Source organism: Sceloporus undulatus, chromosome 2 (genome assembly GCF_019175285.1).
Source record: "Sceloporus undulatus isolate JIND9_A2432 ecotype Alabama chromosome 2, SceUnd_v1.1, whole genome shotgun sequence".
In the NCBI taxonomy this organism is placed as follows: Eukaryota; Metazoa; Chordata; class Lepidosauria; order Squamata; family Phrynosomatidae; genus Sceloporus; species Sceloporus undulatus.
The window spans coordinates 186,261,876-186,286,484 of NC_056523.1; the positions used below are offsets into that span (position 1 = coordinate 186,261,876).

The following is a 24,609-nucleotide window of genomic DNA, read 5'->3' on the forward strand; positions in this document are numbered from 1 at the left end:
TGTTATTTATACTTTTGCAATTGCAAAAAGGAATTTATTAGAAGTAACTTGTTCTTTGTAGTTAACTACTGCAAAGCTCTTTAAAAAAGCACTTCCTAGCCAATAAAATAAAAGAAAAATTAGAGGCCCTTTTACACTATACAATTGTAGTGCAATGATTCCACTTTAACTACCATGGCTCCATTCTGTGGAATCATGGGATTGGCAGTTTAAGAAGGGGCATTTATATTTTTAGTCAGTAAGATCCATTACCCCAGATTAAACTACAAATCCTGGGATTCCAGAGGATAAAGCCATGCAGCTCAGTGGAATTGTGGTACAGTTTGAGTATCCTCTTTTTTAAATGCTTGTGACTAAAAGTGTTTTGGATTTCAGAATACCTGTACAGTAGTCCCTTGGTATCCACTGGAATTTGGTTCCAGGATCCTCCGTGGATAACAAAATCTGTGGATGCCCAAGTCCCATTAACTATAATGGCATTGCAAAATAGTGTCCCTTATATAAAATGAAAAATCAAGGTTTGCTATTTGGAATTTATACTTTTTTGAATATTTTCAAACAGTGGATGCTTGATTCTGTGGATAAGGAGAGCTGACTATATTTGCATATATGCCCATAATGGGATCTCTTGGAGATGAGACCCATGTCTAAACACGAAATGTGTTTATGTTTCATATACACATTATACACATATCCTGAAAGTAATTTTATTTTCTATTTTAAATAATTTTGTGCATGAAACAAGGTTGGTGTAGTCAGAACCATCAGAAAACAAAGGTATCATTATCTTAGGCACTTATAAAAAAAGTTTTGGTTTTTGGAATATTTTGGATTTTGGAATTCTGGATAACTTCTGAAGACTGAACCTGTACTACAATGGGCTTTAGTGTAGCTGTCAGAAACCCATTAGCATGTTCTACTCTGAATTGTGATAGATTAGATTATTTTTTGCAAGGATTGCATCCCCCCCCCCCGCCACTTCACATTTAGGGGGAACATTCACAAAGGGTATTATTTAACAAACAAACAAACAAGCTTCATTTATATATAACTTCATACCACCTAAGCAGTGTCTAAGAGGTTTACAACTGTAAGCTAATTTGCCCCCAACAATCTGGGTACTCATTTTAGTGACCTCAGAAGGATGCAAGCCTGAGTCAGGCTTGGGCCTTTTTGCTGATCTTGAACTCGTAACTTTGTGGGTTTGAGTGAGTGGCTGCAGTACAGCCATTTAACCACTGCGCCACCAATCCCATCTCCTGTCTTAATTGGTAAGTCCATTCTGCTGCCTCATTCCCATCTCGTTTTGCTGCATGTAAAGATGTAGGTTGACCTGTAGTTGGTTAGCATGGGGGTTGGGGTTGGGGCCTGGAAGCCCACTTTGAATGGATTGTCAGCTGCAAATTTTGCTGGGTGATGGAGCCCTGCTTCTTGAAAGTTACTCTGAGCCTTTTCTCCTCTCTTATTGATCTTGGAAAATAAGTGGGTGTTGGGATTGTCTTTGCTTCTTATGCTTTTTGCTGCTTGCCATTCTGCAAGCCCCTGTTTTCTCTGTCGACTGCTGCTGGGCACAGGAAAAGAGGGGCCTGTTTGTGCTACTTCATTGTCTTGTGCTTATGGGGCCAGATCAGTGGCTTCTTTAATGCTTTCCCCTTTCTCTTTCTCCTTCCCCCCCTTTCTCTCATTGCTTTTTCCTACCCTCCCTCCCCATTTCCCCAAATGCTCAATAGATGTTACGGGGGCGGGAGGATGATCTGCAGATGCTAAAGGAACAGCTAGAATCGGCTACCACGCCCGAACCTCTGTCGGATGACGATCTACACATAGATCCCGATTTGTATCAGGAGCTTTGTTCAGGGGCCTTCGATGATCAGAACCTGGTGAGACCTGTGGTGGACCCCATGCTCTTGGGATTCCTAGGTCAGGCTGGCCGGTTAGAGAGCTCTGTCCAAGATAGTGTGTATTTCAGGTTCTCCGTGCCCACCTTCCTCCCACACAATCCTTAATTCTGTGCTCTGATGTTATTCCAGTCAAATATGCTGGAGAAACATATGCATATACTGTATCTGGCTAAATACTTCATATCATGATCTGACACAGTCCCTTATCTACTAGAGCTCCCTGCTTGTCTGTGTTCTCTTCTTGAAGTACTGCATTATGATTATATTTTAACTCCTGGGCTCATTCTTCTTTCTTTTACCTCAGACTTCTAAATTCCCTATCTCTGTTTTTTCCCCTCAAGTCTTTGCTTTTCAGTAACTAACTACCCAGTAGCTTCCCAGCCCTTAGCCTCTTTAGCTTGCAGCACACAGGGCTTCCTGTAGATCAGGGATGGGCAACTTGTGGCCTTCTGGCTGCTGGACTGAAACACCTGTTAGCTCTAGCCAGCATAGTCACTGGGGAGGGGACTTTTAGTAAGTGGCTGGAGATTCATAAGTTGCCCACTTTGCTCTAGGCTTTTCACTTTTCTCACAGAAGCTGCACTCTTTGTTAATGCTGTGTTGCTGATACTCTCCCTTTAAACACTTAAAATGTTGTGTGGACATTCAGTGATGTTGCTGCTTATCCAGGTGCTGTGCAGAGGCTTGCATGCAGGTATGCAGCATTTGCTTTTTTTCAGCTTGTCTGAAAAGGAGTGCAATTATTTCATTAACATAACTTGGCTTTCAAAATCCACGTTTTAGAAAAGCTAATGCCAGGAAAGAGGAGGGTGACAGAATATGATGCCATTGAAATGGGTAATTGAATAAGCCCACAACAATGGTTGCATCTATGCTGTGTGGAGAGCCACTATGCAATACTGTGGGGTTTTTTTGCCTCCAAAGTGGGAAGGCTGTCAAATTCTGCCCCGGATTTGAGGCTGGGTGCTGCAGTTAACTCATGGGTTGGTGTCAGCAGGTGATGGCATTTCCTGGGCCAGCTCTTCTCTCTGTCCCAGTGTTCAATCTCAAAATAAAATGATGGATGTGGATGGGCAATATCTGTGGTAATGGCACTTGCCAGCAAGCCCTGTCATGGAGCTGGGCTTTTGGCTTTGGCTTGGTACTTCTTAACCTTAATTTAGGAAAGTTACTTTTTTTTTTACTACCACTTCCAGAATCCCCTATCCAGTGTGGTCTACTTTTAGAGGACTGTGATGCCCCGAAAACTAACATTTCCAAACTCTCCTCCTAAGTTCTCTTCTCAAAGTGGTTCTCCCTTGAATGAGGTTTCTAACCTGGGCTGTTGAGATTCATAAGACAAAGAAGCAGGAGAGAGAAACAGGCAGAAAGTAGATGCAAATGAGTGAGTGGCTGGGAGGGTGGGTCTGCTCAGGTCAGTTCAGGGGAGGGTAGACCCAAAGATTGTTTTACTCTCTGCTTTTTAGATCTTCTTAAACATTTTTCGCTAGCAGTGGTGGTAGCTTAACTATAGGTTTCCATAACTGATGAGAGAGGGCTCTTCACTTCTCTTTCCCTTCCTCTTAGCCTTGGCTCAGCGACACAGATGATGGACACTTCCTTGATCCTATGTTGCGGAAGCGTGCTGTGAAAGTGAAGCATGTCAAGCGGAGGGAGAAGAAGTCAGAGAAAAAGGTAGGATTCCAGAATAGCAGGCTTGATGGATTAAAGAGCAGAAAGTGTTGTAACAATTGTGTGAGGGTGACTGGCTAGTTAATAATGGCATGCCCTATCCTTAACTTAAAGTCCTTTCTACAAGCGGAGCCTTTGACCCTGGAGATGGTTTGGCCCCTTACCATTGGCCATTTTGGGTGGGCCTAATGGGAACTATAGGCAAAAATGTCTAGAGGGCAAATGTTCTCATCCCCTTTTCCAATACGACAAATCACACTTGTGATCAAACTGAACAAGTCTTTCCTTAAGACATACAGAGGGGTGGTTTGTGTTTGTTTCCTTCCTCCTCAATATGAAGGACTAAGTCTCTCAATTCCAAGTACGTATTGCCACTGACAGTGGCGGGATACAGACTGCCCAAAAAGGGTGGTCTCCCGCTGCTCTGGTTTGCTGCGTGAGGGAGCCGCAGCGGACAAACTGTGCGGCTCCCTCATGCAGCAAAAAGAACCTACAAAAAGCGGGTTCTTTCTGCGGCGCAGTTGTGATGCCGCAAGACGCCAATGGCACACTTGCGGCGTCACAAGGGTGCCGAGACATGCGGACGCTGGGTGTCCCATCACGTCAAAATGGCAGCACCCGTATGTACAGGGCACCGCCATTTTGACGCCCTCGTCAGGGCGAGGGGCATCTGAAAGTGCCGCCCCTCGCACGTCACGACGGCGCCCCATAGGGCCCATCTAGTCAGCACCAATGACAGCATAAGCACTTCCTCTCTAGAACAGATCAGAGTCTGTTTGTTTCATCCTTCTAATAAAAACTATGACTAGCTAGTTGCCTGTGGACATACAGAACCAAATGAGCAACAATTTAAAAAAGAATTGCCAACAAACAAGAGCTTGAAAAAAATTTGTAATGGACCATACCAACCCCTCTGCATCTGTAAGATTTATATTTCTACTTATGCAAATGTAGGAATATGCTTTACATTGGGTTACGCTATTGGCCCAGATAGCTCATCATCCTCTACATTTGAGGCAGACAAAATGTAGCTGGTGGGTTGCATGCGGTCCCCATGGCTATTTTAAAAGGCCTCTCCTAGGCCTAAAATGGCCCAGGGGACCTCAAATCATGGTGAAAAATGTTCCACACTGCCTAGGGGGCATTTGGGGCAAAGGATTAAAAAAAATTGGGGGGGGGGGTGAGGAGGAGTGAAATGGAATGTGTGTGGCCCTACCTAGGCCTTCTAGGGCTCTAAAGTGACCCCAACCTTCCTCTTGCCTAAATGCCCTAAAGGCTCTAGCTCCCATCTGATCTTGGTTTCTAAGGAGGGTGCCACTAGATTTGGCATCACCCGGTGTGGTACCTTATGGTGTCACCTCCCCATTGACGACCTCCCATACTACTCTATACAGAATCCTTGGTAATGTTTTTTGCATTAATGTGACTCGTAAATCATAATTCCCATATGTCACTGAATGTAATGCTTAATAGTTGTGACATGAACAACTAGCAAAATTAAAATTATACCTTTAAATTACAATATCACACACACAACCTAAATGTATTTGTATATAAAAGTGAAGATATGATAAAATGTGATGTTTTTAAATAAAAATTTAAAAATAAATATTTTTTTAAAAAGTTAAAATTTTGAAATTTGAAATTTAAATTTTTTAAAGAAAATCCTGGGGCCTCTTCTTTCTCCTCCCACTGAACTTAACCCCAGTCACACCACCTCTTAAAGCATTTTAAAGGGAAGCAGGTGAATGCCATAGTTGGTTTCTGCCAAAACACAGATGTCTGAGGAGTAACGGTGATACCCCCCACCTTACGGTATCACCTGGAGTTGTCTGCACCCTCTGGAACCCCCCCCCCCCCCAATAATGACACCACTGGATGGGAGACAAACAATGAATAACAGATGCTACAGGTAATATTCAGAGGAAAGAACTGGCAATCCCACTTTGAGTATCTCTTACCTAAGAAAATCCTATGCAATTAATGGGTCATAAGTTGACATGCAATTTGAAGGCACATACAGACACATGCAGCCTTTTACACTTCCCCATCCCAACTCTACAATATAGATAGATTGCTGGTGCCCTCCAGAGGTTATAGCTTATAACGTACAGTTGTCCCTCTGCAGTGTGTGTGCACTCCCCCTCCCAGGCTTCTCCCCTTCAGGGCAGGGGGAAGCTCAGGAGGGAGGGAGAACCTGGAAAGGTTGTATGTGCACTGCTCTCCCCCCTCCTTGGTGCCTCAGAGACCTTGGACAAGCTCTCTGAGGCATCAGAAGGAAGGCAGGGCACTCGCGCACGTGTTTTCCCCAAACCCCTGCCTCCCTGGAAGGGCTTTGGAGAGCTGCTCCCAAGCCCTTCCAGGACAGCAGCAGCCTGAGGAAGGGAGAATGAGTCCCCCAGTTTCCTTCCAATGCTTCAGACAGCTGAGGCAAGCAAGCTCTCTGAGGCACTGGAAGGGAGGCAGAGGAATTGCTCATGCGCTTCTCTCTCCCTTCCTCTGATGCCTCAGAGAGCTTGCCTCAGCTGTCTGAGGCATCGGAGAAGGGGTGAGAGCAGCTTGTGTGAGTCCCCTGGCTTCCTTCCAGGGCCTCAGATTGCTCAGACAAACTCTCTGAGGCATCAGAAGGAAGGCTGGGAACTCGTGCGAGTGCACTTCTCTCTCTCTTCCTTCGATGCCTCAGAGAGCTTGCTTAAGCTCTCGGAGGCATCGCAGGAGGGGCAAGAGCAGTGCACGCGAGTCCCCTAGCTTGCATACAATGCTTCAGAGAGCTCAGGCAAGGTCTCTGAGGCATCGAGGAAGGGAGAAGTGTGCATGAACTTCTCTTCAACCCCTCCCTGCTGCCCTGTAACTGGCCCAGTTAATCCAGTTGCAGGGCGGCAAAGAGAGGAAAGAGAAACAAAGGTGCACTCAGCTTCTACCCCTGTCCCTGCCACCCTATTACTGGGGAGGGGGGTTATTCGTGATTTTTCCACATGTGCAGGGCCCCTTTGCCCCTAACCTCTGTGAATGTGGAGGGATGACTGTATGTAATTCCTGACCAGCCTGACTGGGACTGATGGGAGCTGGAGTCCAGAGCTCCATTGACTGGCAGCTGTACCTGATACTGCAGATAGGTAAAAGTCTCTCCCATCACCTCCTATCTAGACCTTTTATTTGGTGAGGCCAAGCACTAAATCTGGGGCCTTTTGTCTTGCAAAGTCTGTGCTCTATTTTAAACTACAGCTTTTCCTGGATTGTTAGACCTGTTCAGATGTTGCATGGTGATACAAAAATATATGACACAGAAGTCTGCATCTCACTGTTACCTTGTGTCAGAATACTTGAACACATAAAGCACATGCAGATAGTCTGCTACAAATATGTCTAATTCTCTGGAGGCCTGTTTCATCTACTTCTTTGCTCAGGAATGGCTTCCAAGATCATTAAGGCAGCGGGATATAGCCATTAGAGGGCTTGACTTGAACTAGGAAGACCCAGGCCCCAAAACCCAGTTCACTGGTGTTTTTGGGCCAGTCTCACTCAGCCTAGTTTATTTCTACAGTGATTTGAGGATATTGCACCCTGAGCTCTTTGGTGGAAGGGCAGGATAACAGATATGACAAATGAGACAAATTTAATTCTTTATTTTTCCTGGCACAGATGGCAAGAATGTAGGGTGTGGTAATGCTAATTGTGGTATTAGAAAGAATGGTGGAAAAGACAGTTTTCCATTGTGTGAAAGACAGGCTCAGTGACATTTGTGCCATATGCTCTCTAAGCAACATGGGAAGAGAACAAGATTTTTAGTTGGGTTGCTTGTATTTGAGGAGCTGCAGTGAAATGACCATTCCTCTGGTGAGGGCATGATGGTGGTGGTATCTGCTGAATCTTACTATGTGCTATTTGGCCTACAGAAGGAAGACAAATACAAGCGTCACAAGCAGAAGCAGAAGCACCGTGACAGGTCCAAGCATGCAGAACGGGTGGATGCTAAAGACCCTTCCTCATTACACCAGTGCCTTGGCCCTGGCTGCATCCAGGCTGCACGGGCCAACTCCAAGTACTGCTCTGATGAATGTGGCATGAAACTGGCAGCCAAGTAAGAGATGAACCTCCTTGACCCCACCTCTTCTTCACCCCTCCTTCCAGATTTCTTTTCCAATCAGCTTTGCCTTTCTTGCATTTGCTGGGTGTCAAAATGATATGATCCATGGAGTGGGTGTGGGATGGGTGGTGGGAAGAGTGCTGAGTTTGTATTTGTAAGGTTATTCAGCCTCTACTCTGCAGGTGAATAAAAGGAACAGTTATATGGGGATGCATCCCATAATGTTGTAATGTATGGTATAAAATTCCTCATTAGTGAAAGCAGGGAGTCTTGAGTTTTAGGCTGTGGGAGTACAACATTCTTTTCTGATCTGAATTTCCTTTTGCCCCTTCCCTTCCCCCTCCCATCAACCTTCTAGTGGCCTAGAACAAAGATGGGAATGCTCAGACTACTGTATCTTTGTCTCTTTAAAAGGGGAAAAGGAATTTAGTAGGTGTGATTTAGAGAGCCAATGTGGTGTAGTGGTTTGAGCATTGAACTGTGGCTTTGAAGACCAGGGTTTGAATCCCTGCCCATTCCACCTTGGGCAAAGCACACTCTCCCAGCCTGAGGAAGGCAGGGACATGCCCCCTCTGAACAAATCTTCCCAAGAAAATTCTCTGATAGGGTCACCATCAAAATGGCTTGAAGACACATGGTAACAATAACAATGGTGTGATGTTTTGTACTTACGTAGAAACTATTGTTATATTTATCAGATAAAGTAAGGTAAAGATAGTTATGTATGCAATGGGTAGTATATGTTATAAGGAAAGGATCCTTTGGGAGGTTGAGCAAATGGAATGCTAGGAGTGTATGGAGATTGGCTGAATGTCTGATGGGGATTTTAAAAAGGTTGAAGTGAGAGCTGGGTCTGTCAGAGTTAAATTGGAGTTAGGGATGTTTGGAGAGTTAGGTTAGGATTAGTTTGAGTCATGCTCAGAATTAATTAGGATATGAGTGAGAGAGAGTGAGGGATATAAATTTGAGTAGTATTAGTACTTAGATGTATTAAATAATATGTGATGTGTTATGTTTCTATTTGTATTTAATAAACCATTATTATAGTAATAATAATAATGAAAAAATCTTATCTCCTGCTCCCTATTAATCGAGTTGGGGAACAGCAGCAGATTAAAATACAACACATAACATCAGTCAAAAACAATTATCACCAGTTACAACACATGGCATCATTTGAAAAGAACACATGAGACCAACACATGTTAAAACAACCAGTCCATCGTTTAAAATCCATAATTTAGATTTCATAATTTAAAAACTGTATTATATACTTTTGCCTCTGAAGACATTATACAAGATGTATTAGAAAAGTTTAAGTTTAGATACACAATCTCTGTAGCAGCAGCAGTTAAGGGAGGGTGCTAGTTTCCAATGGGTATGTAAGACAATTAAATTGTCACACAGGAACCATGAGGGCATCTAAAAGGTCCTCACAGTTGGTGTCAGTAGAGGAATAAATGAAAGGCCCCATGTTAGGTTCTTCATTTTACAGGTTCTTCATCTTATAGGTCAGGAGTCATGTGGCCTTCCAGATGTTGTTGGAATGGACATCTCAGCATTCTTCAAATTTGGGTGTGTTTACTAGGCCTGATGGGATTGCAGTTCAACATCTGGAAGGGCACTTGATTCAACATCTGGAAGGGCACTTGATTCATATCCCTAAGATAATGCCCTAAAGGCCTCTTGAGGCATCATCCACTTACTGCAAGATGTATTGATAAATGAAATCAATAGATTAGTATGGGCTGCTTGGTGCCACCTGTCTCTCTTCCACCACTGTATTGGCTGGTATTGATTTGCCCTGCTCCCCTCTGCTCTTTTCCAGCCGCATCTACGAGATCCTCCCACAACGAATCCAGCAATGGCAGCAGAGCCCATGTGTGGCGGAAGAGCATGGCAAGAAGCTGCTGGAGCGGATAAGGCGGGAGCAGCAGCAGGCACGGCTCAAGCTCCAAGAAATGGAACGCAGATTCCATGAACTGGAAGCAATCATTGTCCGGGCCAAGCAGCAAGCCATCAAAGAGGATGAAGAGGTGCCTGGAAAAAATGGGGGTGAAGGGAACTAGTAGCCAGGCAGGTCACTTGCTTCTACTCTTGGATGGCTGGAAATAGGTGGTTCCTTGGTGCGGGGAGAAGAGTTTTAGGGTGGATTATTATAGAGCCTTTTTTCATTCTATTTGTATATCAGCAGATATCAATTCACTGTTCCTTTGAGTGTCAGTATTGTGAATACACTCCCAGAATAAGAACCTACCTCCATAATTGTCATATAGTAAATATGGCATGTCTGAGATCTATTCATTGTAATAATAGCTTCATGGAAACTTGATCCTCCAGAGCAATTAGCACCCTTTCTTTTCTTTATGAACCCAGCCAGCCAACACCCAGGGCCTTACATTCCATTGCTAGTCCCAACTAGAATAGACCCATTGAATCAATTTTATATGTGAGTTTGCCAGGTTCCCAGCCATTTAGTTGTCAAGTTGGGACTAGTTACTGGATATAAGGCAGAATTCCCAAAATTATATTGGAGCCAACACTGGCCTCAGACAGTGCAAAAGGAGTGGCCAGAGGCCGCTCCTCCCTGATCTCTGCGGGTCCAAGGCAACCACATGCATCCAGCGCTGATCCAGTCCACTGCTGAGGTCCTGAACTGGGCGGGCGAAAAGGAGCAGTTTTTTTCAGTTCCTTTTTGGCCTGGTTCTTTTGCTTTGGCGTGGCGGGGTGGCTTCTAGCCCTGTTTGGGGCATGCATCGTCTAAATGCCACATCCTCAATGTGGCCTGACAGCAGCCCTTTAGTCTGTTTTGGGCCACTGGGAAACTTAGATGCTGGTATGGTTCAAGGGAAGTTCCATCCTGGCATGTATGCTAGGGATGGGGAAGCTTGGACCCTCCTGATCTTTTAGTCTCTCATCAGTACCCTTCTCCCCAGCATGGCCAAAGGTAAGAAACTGTGGGAGCTGTAGTCCAAAACATCTGGTGAGCTAAGCTTCTTTTCCCTGCCAAAACAGGCTATGTCTTCTTTCTCAACCTGTTTCCTGACTCTCTACTTGATACTGTCATATTGGGAAGTATGGATTTAATTTTTTTCAAGCCCAGGCTATGGGGCAGTAGACCTATTTGTCGTAGTGGGGTGGGGTTTGGAGAGTAGCCTGCAGGATCAGGTGGGAAGTGAGGCTGACAGGGCAGCCGAGGCCTAGGTAGAAAAGAGGAAAGGGAAACTTACACAATCAACTCCATGTTGATTTAATGCTGAGATTGCTCAGTGCACTCTGAGAAGTGTGATTGGACTGAAATGCTACCCCCAGTATGTGTAGTGTTTGACCCCTAAGCATATACAACAAAATATGCTACCTCCATATTGTGTCCCACTGAGGAGTTAATAACATTTTATTTATTCTAAATTATATCCAGCCTATTTCCCAACAAAGGGCATGAGATAGCTTACAAGACTGGAAAAAGTTACAGCTAAAAAGCTGATGATACAGATGTTAACAATTATATTATCTGCCACCCAGTAAAAAATCATTTAAAAAACATAACAGAAAGATAAAAATACAGTTCACACTGAGTATCCCTTAGCTGAAACATTTGGGATCAGAAGTATTTTGGAATGTTTGCATATATAGTGTGCCTGCGTCATACGCAGCTTTCAGCATACACTGGAAGCTGAACTGGAATAAACCCTCCTGTGCCCTGGAAGGAGTAATGGGGTGTGTGGCCCGCGGCATGCTTTTTTTTTAACGTGTGTGTGTGTGTCTATAATGGATCCCCCACGTAAGAGAAGGGCATACTGTACATAGTGAGATATCTTGGAGATGGGACCCAAGTCTAAACATGAAATGATTTAGGTTTCATATACACCTTATACACATAGCCTGAAGGTACACCAAAGTTTGTGTACACTGAACCATCAGAAAGCAATGGTATCACTATAAGCCACCCAAGTGGATAACTCTGGATTTTGGAATTTGAGGTAAGGGATAATCAACCAGTATACACAAATCCTTAAAAATCCTTTTGTGTGACTCATTAATCATCCAATGCCCATTTAAAGTAGAAGGTCTTTGAGTGTGGTCATATATCTTCATGTCGCCTATTGACTTATTGTGACTCCATGAACCTCATTGGATTTTTTAAGGCAAGGAATACTCAGAGGTGGTTTTATCAGCTCCTTCCTCTGAAATACAGCCTACAGCACCTGGTATTCCCTGGCGATCTCCCATTGAAGTACTAACCAGGGCTGACCCTGCTTAGCTTCTAAGATCAAACAGGATCTGGTTGGTGTCTTTAGAGTATGAAAGTATTTGCTGGTAAAAGGAGAGATGAGAAGCAGCTAGCCCATCCTTCTGTGGAAGGGGGAGCAGCCACTAAGACTCTTGTCCTGATGACTCTTGATGGGTCTATTACAGTGGTAGGAACAAGAGAAACTCCTTCTTGGAGTATGTTGACTCATGCACGTGCATATAGGGAGATAAATCTTTCAGATAATTTGGACCTAAGCCACATAGGGCTTTATAAGTCATAAACAGCATTTTAAATACTGCTCAGAAATGAACCTATAGCCAGTGAAGCTGTTTCAACAAGGGAGTTGCGTTTTCCTTGTGACTGGCCACAGTCAGAACTCTGGTTGCAGCATTTTGAAACCCTGCTAAAATTTCCAAAGACAGCCCCAAGTAAAGTGCATTACAGGGAACAAAATCCTGTTTTAGCTGCTACTTTGGAGGACAAAAATGGGGGGAGGGAGAGGGTGTTGTTAAGCATTTGGCAGGCCCTGCCATGATGTATATAGATTGATGGACAAAACAGTATTCTGTTGTTCATAATTCAAAAATCTGAAATATTCCAAAAACCAAACCTTTTTTCATGGGTGGCTGTGATAGTGACACCTTTGCTTTCTGATGGTTCAATGTATACAAACTTTTGTTTCATGCACAAAATTATTTAAAATATTGTATAAATTACCTTCAGGCTATGTATGTACGGTGTATATGAAATATAAATGAATATTGTGTTTTTCAACTTGAGTCCCATCTCCAAGATATCTCATTATGTTCCTACATGCAAACACAGGCATTCCAAAATCCAAAAGAAAAAAACAAAACAAAACACTTTTGGTCCCAGGCATTTTGGACAAGGGAAACTCAACCTGTGTTATGTTGTAATGTGTTTTTAACTGTTTTAATTAAGTGGTTATAAATAGAACTACTTCTTTAATGCTTTTTAAACTTTTGGATCAAATAGGTTTTTAGTGTACTTTGTGCTTAACGTGATGTGAACTGCCTTGAGTCCCATTCCGGGAGACAAGTCAGATGTTAATTAAAACAAACAAATAGGTGTGTAGGTTTATACAATCCTCTTGATATCTTGGGGTGAGTGGCTGTTCGCCTTCAAAATTTAGTTGCTAATGTTGGCTTCTGGCTTGCCTGTTTCTCAGACCAGCGAAGGAGACAGTGATGATACAGACTTTCAGATATTCTGTGTTTCCTGTGGCCACCCGATCAACCCCAAAGTTGCCTTGCGTCACATGGAGAGGTGCTATGCTAAGGTATGTTGCCTGTTGTCTTTGTGCTGGATATTGAGGCATGGGGCTCAGAGTCACCCTGAGTGAGCTGTTTCCTTTTATGCTTTCTGTAAAATGTGAATATTTGTGCCATGTCTTAGAAACTGTGTGAGTGTGAATAGATGAAAGCAGAAAGGTGCTGTGGAAGTGGCAGGGAAGTCTGGCCTTTGCCAGATAGCTTCTTGAGCTGGATTGTGGAGCAACTTGCTAAGTTACCATCAGCCCAAGAGAAATGTTATTTTGTATTATTTATCAAGGAAGTGCCAAGCAAAATGGTTTGAGTGTTGGACTACGACTCTGGAGGCCAGGGGTTCGATTCCTAGCTCGGCTATGAAACCCACTGGTGAACTTGGGCAAGTCACACTCTCTCAGCCTCAAAGGATGGCTATGGCAAACCTCCTCTGACCCATTCTTGCTAAGAAAACCCCATGATGGGGTTGCCATAATCCAGAAATGACTTGAAAGCACACAGCAAGAATAACTGGTAATCAAGGTTGCTTGTAGATTGCACATAAAGAAATAAATTCTGTATCTGGACAGTTCATGTTCTGTGTTTGAATGAATTATACATATTTTTCAAGGATTGAATTTGTGATATTTTTTCACATTGTTGAATGCAAATATTTTTGAATTAAGAGTGATTTGGAAATGAAAACACATCATTCAGTGTAGCTTGGCATTTGCCATGCTTAGCCTATAGCCTGCTTTGTCAATGTCTTGAGGTTTGACTGTCACAGATTGTTGTCTTGTTGGCTACTATAAATATCTGTTGCTTACAAAATGTTGAATCATATGGGAATGTGGTCTTTTGGTGCTGATAAGCCCTTATGTGGATATGTAGTTTAAACTTATGTGTGCTTATTTGTCAGCATGCTTAATAACATGTCTGCTGAGCAGGATGTTTCTTTGGAGTTAGTAGATGGCAACTGGCCTAGAAACTAAATGGATGTTAGTATTCCGCAATTGTAATATTTCTAATGGTCATCAAAACAACATGTAAAGGGTTAATTGTGTGCCATTATTTCTAGCTCATGATACTTCTCATGACTTTGAATGCCATGGATGCTGAGTTAGCGGATTGGTCTCTAAAGGCTACTAATGGATGGAGGGGTCTAGGACAGCTTCTTCCAGCCTCTTGCCATCCTTAAGCTTTGGACTACAGCTCCTGTAAGCCATAGCATGATGGTTAAAAGTAAGCCATTTAAAAAGTCACAGACCAAAGTGTTCGGAGTGCACTAGGTTGCTGTATGATTTAACAGGAATAAAGTGATGGCGTATGGCTTGTTCTATCAACAGGTACCAGAACTAAGGAGCACTTGGTGGTACAGTAGGCCCTTGGTATCCGCCGAGGTTTGGTTCCAGGACCCCCTCACTGTGGTTACCAAAATCTGTGGATGCTCAAGCCCTACTAAATATGATGGATAGTAAAATGGTGTCTCTTATATAAAATGGCAAAATCAAGATTTGCTTTGTATATTGATTGATTGTTTGATTGATTGAATCAATGAATATTTTTCAAGCTGTGAATGTTTAATCTGTGAATATGGAAGCAACAGTATTAATGTTTTCATTCTGCTAAGGGTTAATGGATATACTTCTCTTTTCATTTCCCCTCTGCAGTATGAGAGCCAGACATCCTTTGGGTCTATGTATCCCACACGTATTGAAGGGTAAGTTTTTCCTCAGCTGTTGCTGCCAAGGGCTGCTCATGAAACCATAGGCAATAAAGCCTCATTGCTTTGGGGCTTTTCTTTGTGGCTCTCTGTCTCTCAAATTTCCTCTTGTTACCATAACCTGAAGTGATCCAGCTCATACCAAAAGAATGAAACAGGGATTCTCGTATTGCTTTCAGAACTTAGCCATCTACTGATCTCTGGGAGGTTAGAAAAGTATCTTTTTGGGGGGAACTTAGCTCATGTTTCTACATAGGGTTACTGGGCTAACTGACACAACACTAGATGGAAATGTCTGAAAAATTCACTGGTAATCATACCCATGAAGGGATTGTTCTTCCACTTTACAATGTCAGCATGCCCTGCCAATAAGGAAGGAGGGAGACTTTGTACATGTAAAATGAGTGCTCTGCCTGGAGGAAATGTCCCTCCCAGTTTTAAAAAATTAAAAACTGTCTCTTCTCTGTTAACTAATTAGAATTTCCTGATCAGGGATGCCAAAAGTTCACGTAGAGTGGTGTTGGGGTTCTTGGGGAGGGTGTTTAAATGCATTACTTCTTTCTTTTCCAGACTGTTATTTATTCTGTTCTCACCTGTGTGGGTTCTTTTTTTCTCCCCTTTTAGGGCCACCCGTCTTTTCTGTGATGTCTACAATCCACAAAGCAAGACCTACTGTAAACGCTTGCAGGTTCTATGCCCAGAGCATTCCCGGGATCCTAAGGTAGGGGCTAATTTGTATTTTTTTTGAGGCTCTACTTCATCTTACCCAGCTTTGGGTTTGGTGCAATCTACTTGCCATTCACATCTGTGAAGGAAGTGGTCACTAAATGAAGTATAGGGTAAAGCTTTGTGGATGTCATTCCAGGGCCTGTGTGTTTTTAGGTGATGATTCTGTAACAGTGCAAAAATACCATCAAGTATAATAGTAAGCATTGAATTGATTTTTATTTTAAAATGGGAGCAGGTTTCTAGCTGTAGTGACTATAGAGAGATACTTGCTTACATGGATCATATAACTCCCCTGTTGAAACAGGGGTAGGAAATGGGTAATAAACCATGTGTACCAGTCCCATGGATATGGGGGTTGTACTGTATTTGCTTTTAATATTATTGTTTAACTTTTTTTTTTAAAAAAAAAATCATAATATAACACTTTAGTTAATTTCTATTTGAACTTATTGTAAGCTGTCTGGGGTCCCATTGCAAAGGTAAGGTAGGGTAAAAATTAAAATAAAAATGTAAAAAAATACACAGAAGCATATGGGCTGTATCTGCTAAAACTTCTGAAATAAAAGTGTTGGCTGAATAAAATTTCTAGAGAATGGGAAAGGATTTTAGTGTTCTCTGTAACTACTTCCCTTTCCACATAGCTAAGCAAAGCCTAAAAAAGGTTTTATGCAAGATATGCATGATTTATATAGATTTTAGTGGTGATTTTTTGTGCTGCATGTGAATTATTTTGTCACATAAAAGTAATTGTTTTATCTGGAAGACACACTGCTCCGACTTCATGCTGTTTGCTCTTGACTATGATCTTTCCTTAGGTCTCAGCAGATGAGGTCTGTGGCTGCCCCATGGTAAAAGATGTATTTGACCTCACCGGGGAATTCTGCCGTGTACCCAAACGGAAATGCAATAGACACTACTGTTGGGAAAAGCTGCGGCGGGCTGAGGTGGACCTGGAGAGAGTGCGCGTGGTATGCATCAATAAACCTTGCCATTTGCATGTGTGTGTGGCTCTCAAAGGGAGATAGTGACTCTTGTCAACTGTATATGAAATAGGCTGTTGATTTGAGGAATGGTAACAATGGCGGGAATCTTTCTATTAGGGTTGTGGAGTAATGTAGTGCCTTGCACTTTGGCAGTGGTACAAGCTGGACGAGCTGTTTGAACAGGAGCGGAACGTACGGATGGCCATGACCAACCGGGCTGGGCTTCTCGCCCTCATGCTTCATCAGACAATCCAGCACGATCCACTGACTACAGACTTGCGTACAACCACTGACCGCTGAGCTAGTAAGTTCAAAGTGTTAGGGCCTCCTGATACTAGACTGGCAAAGAGGATTCAGTGCAAGCTGTCTCCAGCTTCTTAGGGACTTTGGTCAGCTGGGCCTTGGCAGTGGGGGTGGATGCATACCTAAGATGGAGGTGTAGAGCCCCTTCTGTCTTATTGGGGGATTGTATAGTTCATAGGCTGGACATGGGGCAGTTAGCCCTTTTTTGGATATCCCCCCCCCTTCCTATCTAAATTTGTGGCAAAGGGTCAGTTGGTGCTATATTAGATCTGGGCCTCACTGACCTCTAGCAGTTCCCATGAACTCATGGAATATGCTCAGGTGACTTTCATTTTAGGAAGCATTTGTGTTCATACATTTTTGGGAGAAAAGTTATGTGTTTGTCTCTGGCTGGCCAGAGATAAGACAAGAGGATTGGGAAAGCTTGCTTCTGATCATGAAATTAAATGAAGTGATTTCACCTGAATCTGTTTTTCCCTGTGGAGAGGTGCCAGATAGAATCTCTGGGTCACATACTGGCAAGGCTGGGGTAGGGGTATGCAGCCCTTCAGATGCTGGGTTGTAGCTCCCAACAGCCTTTACCATTGACTGTGCTGAGAGGGGCTGATGAGAGTTGTGGTCTAACAACATTTTGGTCACCTTTTCTTTCATCTCTTGTCAATAATTCCTGTATTGTTTTCCTGTCCTTAATGTCCATTTCTTTTCTTTGTAGGTGCCGTTGACATTGTGGACAGAAGCTTCACGATTCAGTGCCAATTGAACCAGAATCTTTTTTTTAAATGGTTTTTCTTAAACTCTTTTTTCATTAAAATGGTCTGGTGTAGCTTTTGCCTCTGAGCCCCTCCTCCTTGTTCCTGTGGAATCTAGCTGTCTTTGCCTGTAACCCTTTTGCCAATGATTCCTTAGCCTTGCCCATGTATGGTCCATTTTTCTAAAAGATTCATGGGGTTTAAACACTGGAAGGTTGGCAGTTAGGGACGTTAGTGGCTTCTTCTGCTATCCTGCCAAAGTGAAAGGAAATTTTTGGTTCCTGCTGGTTTAGGGCAATCCCTACTTTCTGAAGCAGAATGTTAGTGAGATTTGTGATGCTGGGTTGCATCAAAGGCAATTGTAGGCATTGAATGTTGTTGCTCTTCCATGTAGCTGATGTCAGCTAGGAGAACTGGAAACAGGGGGTTAAATAGGCTGTCAAATCAGGGCAAGGGAACCAGTTGCTTTACAAATGTCTCATCCCATTGTGTGCTGTTGCCAGGAGGCAGAAAAGAGGCTAATAAAAATATCTCTCAACATTCTGTCTCTTTCTCCATGTATATGTGTGTTGTATTTTGGGCTAGTGTCTCCTAATTTTGGATTACTATTTTAGCTATTGCTATTTTCTCTATCTTTATCCTTGCCTCTAACTCAGACCTCTTCCTCAAGCTTGGTAACTTCCCCTCCATGTCCAAAATTATGGAGGGTCTGCCTCTTATCATCCTGGTTAAATTGAAAGATTAATCAGCCTTCTTTAGACTCAGTTTGATGAGCAGGTTGTCAACGTGTCCCTCTTACTTCTCTGTTCTCTTTTGTGTGCGCCATTCCCTTGACAGAAAGACTTCCTGGTTTCTTTCCTACACAACTTAAGGGAAGTAAACTTGACTTCACCTGCTTTAACCTGAGAGTGACTCTATGATGCACATGAGAATCAAAATCTTTTCCTGCTTCCTTTCAAAAGTAGATCATTGTATTTAGCGTATTCATGAAACTTGATCTTGATGTGATTCTGTTAATCTTTGCAAAGCACTTTGAAATGACAAGAAGCAGAAAGCACCATATAGCAACCACTCCTTGCTTGTAGGGGGGAAGTGATTGTGAGTGTGTTTTGCATTTAGGTGCTATGAATGTGTGTTTGTGAAATCTCAGGGCCAATAAGCTATTCCTAATTATGTGTACAGGATGGAGTCAATTTTATCCATAGGAGTAAGGTTTTTAAAAATGTTATTCCTATTTGATGGCTAAATATGCAAAGGGCATGTGGGAGGAAGTCTAGGGATTAAAAATAGGCCAGCAATACCTTTTTGTATCCTTTTACCTAGTTACATCAATCCTACAAGGTTTAGCATACTTATGTCCTGTTGAATATATTCATAGCAGTAGGTTGCAAATCGTAGTTCTTCAGTCCCACTGTATTTCCATAACAGGAACTGGAATAAAAAATATATGACAGAACCATTTACTTGAACTGACAGATCTGAAAGTTTTTTTTTAAATTCCTGTATATCTTCAGAGGCCAGTAGAAGTATACAGTGCTGGTTTGAGAACTAAAATAACAGAATGAAGTCTGTTACATTAACTTAATTTTTGAATGTTTTCACTGCTGGAGAAGAATCAAGGCCAAAGATGCAAAGTACAGTGTAATATAAATGAAGTGAAGTCTCCAACATTGCCCTTTAGTATTATAATACAGGTTGAGTCTCCCTTATCCAAAATGCTCAGGACCAGCGGGGTTTTATATTTTGAATTTATTGGATTTTGGAATACCTGTATTTGCATCTACATACAGTACATAATGAGAGATCTTGGAAGTGGGACCTAAGTTAAAACACAAACAATTATGTTTCATATACACCTTACACACATAGTCTGAAGATATTTTTATACAATTTTAAAAATAATTTTGTACATAAAACAAAGTTGTTGTACATTGAACCATCAGAAAGCAATGGTGTCACTATCTCAGCCACATATGAAAAAGGTTTTGGTGTTTGGAATGCTTTGTTTTTGAAATTCTTGATAAGGGAGACTCAAACTGTACCATAATGGTGGTTGAGTCTGCTGGTGTTTATTGAAAAAATTATAAACAAAATAATTATAATTGTTGTTGTGTGGGTTCAAATAGTTTCTGACTTATGGTAAGCCTAAGGCCATGGGGTTTTCTAGGCAAGATTTGTTTACAGGGGGCTTGCCTTGCCTCTGAGGCTGAGAGAATTTGACTTGCCTAAGATCACCCAGTGGGCTTCTATGGCTGAGCAGGTATTTGAACTCTTCTCCAGGGTTGTAATACAACGCTCAAACCTCTACGCCACTCTGGCTCTCAGTTGTGATTACCTACCTACTTGTTTAATTATGATTACTTCCATGTTCAATATTCTACTGTTGATTAGTTTGCACATGCAGACTTGTTTTGTGCGACATTGTAGCCTTTATACTAAATAGCTAAATAGCCTTTACTACAGTATCTTTTTGGAAAGTAATGCTCACTGTGAAAATGCCTGTGATTTCAGAGAAGTATGGAGAACCCTTGTTTCCCACAAGGTCTGAAATGTTAACATTTCATGGTGAGAAAGAGAACTCACGATTTTCTTTTTGAGAGATGTGGTGACAGGGTTACCTTTCATCCAATAAATACATAAAAGACTACCCTATTTCTAGTTTTCTTGTAAATAAGATTGGTTTTTGCCTCTTCTTTTTGAAAATTATGATTTAGTTCATACAAGCATATGAAGGTAGCAAGAAAGTGTCATGTGTGTCATAGTCTAGAACAGATACTGTAAGCTGCTGCTGTTTTGAAATAGCTTGGGTTTCATTATCAATGGGAACAAGCAGTCAGGTAGCAAATACTATAGAATCATAGAGTTGGAAGAGACCACAAAGGCCTTCCAGTCCAAATCCCTGCCAGGCAGGAATAAACAACTAAAGGACTCCTGAAAGATGCCCATGCAAATTATTTAAAGATCATATTACATGTGAAGACTATTATGTTGTACTGCTTCTTCCTTCCACTTCATTTCCTCCACACTGATACTGTTCCTTGTATCTGTTGGAAAGATGTATAACAGTGCTGAAGTTTCAAACAAAAATCCACCAAACATCTTGTTGCAAGCTTTTGAAGCTCCACTGGCTTCTTCATCAGGCAAAATGTTACATATGAAACAGTTGAAAAATTAAAGATGTTAGCAAGATGTCTGCATTTTGTTGTTTCAGTCCTTAAGATGGTATAAAGAGGGCATCTTTAGCTGATTGGCCCCTCCTCTGGCCATGTGGCCATTTGCGTATCAACAAGGACCCTTCTTTTGCAATCCAATATGTTTCCATTCCTGTGAGGCCACAGACCTCTTTGTAGACAGATGACAATGGATTCCTCAAGAAGTCTCCCATATTTTTGCACCAGGAACATTTTGGTAGGTGTAGAAGCAAAACGGTTCAAATTTGAGAAGAGAAAAATTGTTGAAGGTCCCAGTCTGCTGACTCTCTTTTCAGGGTTCCCTTATTGCACCTATAATGTGGAATCTCAGAATCCAGAAAACATGCAGAGGTAGCTGTGTTGGCCATATAGTAAATTCAAACAAAAATCCACCAAATGAGACAAATTAAGAGACGTTAGTAAGATGCATTTTGTGTTTCTGTCCTTAGTTTCTGCCCTTAATTAAAGTGGTATGGAGAGGGTATCTTTAGCAGAGGAGGAGGAGTTTGTTACCCCTGGAACTGCCACAGGGTCCTGGGCCCAGTGCTATTCAACATCTTATCAATGACTTGGATGAAAGTATTGGGGGCATACTTAACAAATTTCCAGATGACACCCAACTAGGAGCTAACACCCCAGAGGACAGGATCAACATTCAAAATGACCTGAATAGACTAGAAAACTGGGCCAAAGCTAACAAAATGAACTTCAGCAGGGAGAAATGTAAGGTACTGCACATAGGGCGGAAAAATGAAATGCACAGATGGGGGACACCTGGCTGAATGAAGCTATGTATGAAAGGGATCTCGGAGTCCAAGTAGACCACAAATGGAACATGGGTCAACAGTGCGATGCGGCAGCTAACAAGGCCAATGCAATTTTAGGCTACATCAGTAGAAGTCTAGTGTCTAGATCAAGGAAACTAATAGTGCCACTCTATTCTAGTCTGGTCAGGCCACACCTGGAATATTGTGCCCAGTTCTGGGTGCCTCAATTCAAAAAGGATGTTGAGAAACGAGTATGTCCAAAGGAGGGTGACTAAGATGGTGAAGGGTCAGGAAACCATGAAGCCCTATAAGCAATGACTCAGGGAGCTGGGGATGTTTAGCCTGGAGAAGAGAAGTTTAAGAGGTGATATAGCCCTGTTTAAATACTTGAAGGGGTGTCATTTTGAGGAGGGAGCAAGCTTGTTTTCTGCTGCTCCAGAGACTAGGACCCTGAGCAATGGATGCAAGCTCCAGGAAAAGCGATTCCACCTCTACATTAGGAGGAACTTCCTGACAGTAAGGGCTGTTCGACAGTGGAACAAACTCCTTCCTCGGAGTGTAGTGGAGTCTCCTTCCTTGGAAGTCTTTAAACAGAGACTGGATGGCCATCTGCCAATGGGGATGCTTTGATTGAGAGTTCCTGCATGGCACGGGATTGGACTTGATGGCCCTTGTGGTCTCTTCCAACTTGATTCTATGTTAAGACTGGTTTTCCAATCCAATGATCAAAGCATGTTGAACTTTAAAAAAAGTGTTGCATAGTTTTTTGTGGGTTTTTTGGGCTCTGTGGCCATGTTCTAGAAGAGTTTATTCCTGACGTTTTGCCAGCATCTATGGCTGGCATCTTCGAAATGTCAGGAATAAACCAGAACATGGCCATAGAGCCCGAAAAACCCACAAAAAACTGGATGCCGGCCATGAAAGCCTTTGACTTCACATTAAAAAGTGTTGCCTCTTTGCATGGACAAGAAAACAGGGTCTAAATAAATCGAGGTAATTTGCCCCTTTTCGTAATGGAAACGATGGAAAAAATTTGAATTCTCAGAACATAATCCAAATCTGAATCGCGCCAATATAATCCGTTTTATCTGCCAAGTGGGAATGGCACCCCTGAGTACTTTCAACTTCATTTGCTTTGTTGACTGTCAGCTAACCCTAGGAGACAAATGGTAAAAATTCCTTTTGAAAGTGGCTGCGATTTGCATAAGCCCCTCCCTGAAGCAAAAAGCAGAAGGAAAAAACAGTGAAATGTGTGGATGTAATCCATGTTGTGATTTTCCATGAGTTGTGCTAAGCGTATCTTATGATGGCCTCAGGTACAGTTATTTCCACATATTTCCTGCATTGTAAAAGGGATGGGGGAGTAGCTCAAGAATGCACTTGCACAGTATATGAACCCTGCAGTCTTAGCATTACAGGTTCCAGATAGGACTACAAGAATAGTGACAGTCCTGCAATTTAGTCCTGGTTTATGTATTTGCCTGCTAGAACACCAGCTTTGAAGGTCACGTTAAAGTCTTCACATTGCAGTGAAGTAACCCATATTCGCAGACCATGTTGTTGCTCTAATCCACTCCAGAACCCTGTTGCTCCTTCCAGCACACTGTAGCTATCCTTTCATACAAGAACCAGGATCAAGGCACATGTATGACATATGGATTTACTATTTAGAGCAATGTAAACGTGGGAGAGTGGGGCCATTACAAAGCTGGGGAGTCTCCTACCCCCCCAAAAAAAAGCCCACAAGGAAAAGGGTGATTCCCTGATTTCTCTCTCAACATTGCAGCAATCCACTTTACAACTACCCTGACATTTTCTCTAATGTTAAGCAAACAAAAACTCCAGGAGCGTGACCATATGGTCCAACTTCTCGTAGAGCTTATACTTTTATCTGCCAATTACCTTTGGCGACAATTCGGGACTCCTCACACAATGTTCCATAAACTGCTGCTGGCCCAACCTGCGTGTGTGCGTCTACATTGTAAAAATAATGAAGTTTGGCACCACTTTTAAGTGCTGTAGCTCCATCCTGTGGAATCCTGTGAGTTCTAGTTTTACAGGGTTTTCAACCTTTTCTGCCAGAGTGCTGGTACCTCACAAAATGACAAATTCCAGGATTTTGTAGGATTCTGTAATTGCAATCTTTCTACAGCGCAGATGCACCCATTCTTTTCTCCTACTTTCAGCTCAACACCCAGAACTTGTTGTCCGCAGAAATCCATCTGCCGTTCCATTCAGGCGTTGTGTTCATGTGCACTTTCTCACAGGCACCTTGTTAAACACTGAAGGTTGCAGGTGTTGGCCACAAAGCACAAATGACAATTCCCAGGCCATTACAGGGCCAACCAAACCTTGCAAAAATATCACATGTTAGCTTTTGGGACTTCAGAGGGCTCTTAGAATCATAGAGTTGGAAGAGACCGAAGGGCCATCCAGTCCAACCCCATCCTGCCATGCAGGAACTCCCAGTCAAAACATCCCTGAGAGATGGCCATCCAGCTTTGGTTTAAAGACCTCTAAGTAAGGAGATTCCACTAAAATCTCCGAGGAAGGAGTGTGTTCCACTGCTGAACAGCTCTTACTCTCAGGAAGTTCCTCTTAATGTTGAGGTGGAATCTATTTTCCTGGAGCTTGCATCCATTGCTCTGGGTCCTAGTCTCTGGAGCAGCAGAGAGGTCAAGATAGCAAAACATGGAGGAGAAGCCAAGTGAGATAAGGGCCTACCATCCCTTTCCTGGATGCTGCTTTGCCATCTCAGCTTGATGAAAAAGCCTGTGAAGCTTTGAGAGCTGGCTTGGTTACATATGCATTTTTTTCCTGTCTTTGGATTAGCTTGATAAAGATATCACTACAAAACACACAAAATCCTATACCAACTGCACCTGGGCTTAACAGTCCCATTGAATTTGGTGCATTTCTTCTTGTTGTGTGTCATATTTCAGTTATGGCGACCCTAAAGGCGAAGCTATCACAGGGCTTTCTGGGCAA

General features: G+C 42.6%; 1 protein-coding gene across 5 annotated transcripts in view; it reads left to right on the forward strand.

Annotated features, from left to right (window-relative positions):
- CXXC1 (CXXC finger protein 1) overlaps positions 1 to 19,472 on the forward strand; it is a 29,490-nt gene extending 10,018 nt beyond the window's left edge. For 3 of the 5 annotated variants that reach the window (XM_042452452.1, XM_042452455.1, XM_042452453.1), the window contains 10 exons: positions 1,731 to 1,880; positions 3,468 to 3,575; positions 7,469 to 7,653; positions 9,488 to 9,695; positions 13,101 to 13,211; positions 14,847 to 14,896; positions 15,524 to 15,620; positions 16,444 to 16,596; positions 16,765 to 16,915; positions 17,627 to 19,472. In XM_042452452.1, coding sequence (XP_042308386.1) covers positions 1,731 to 1,880; positions 3,468 to 3,575; positions 7,469 to 7,653; positions 9,488 to 9,695; positions 13,101 to 13,211; positions 14,847 to 14,896; positions 15,524 to 15,620; positions 16,444 to 16,596; positions 16,765 to 16,911 — 1,209 coding nt within the window. In that variant the 3' untranslated portion in view covers positions 16,912 to 16,915; positions 17,627 to 19,472. The remainder of the gene's footprint in view (positions 1 to 1,730; positions 1,881 to 3,467; positions 3,576 to 7,468; positions 7,654 to 9,487; positions 9,696 to 13,100; positions 13,212 to 14,846; positions 14,897 to 15,523; positions 15,621 to 16,443; positions 16,597 to 16,764; positions 16,916 to 17,626) is intronic. The other 2 variants (XM_042452456.1, XM_042452457.1) reach the window with 1 other exon arrangement.
- The last annotated feature ends 5,137 nt before the right edge of the window (positions 19,473 to 24,609 follow it).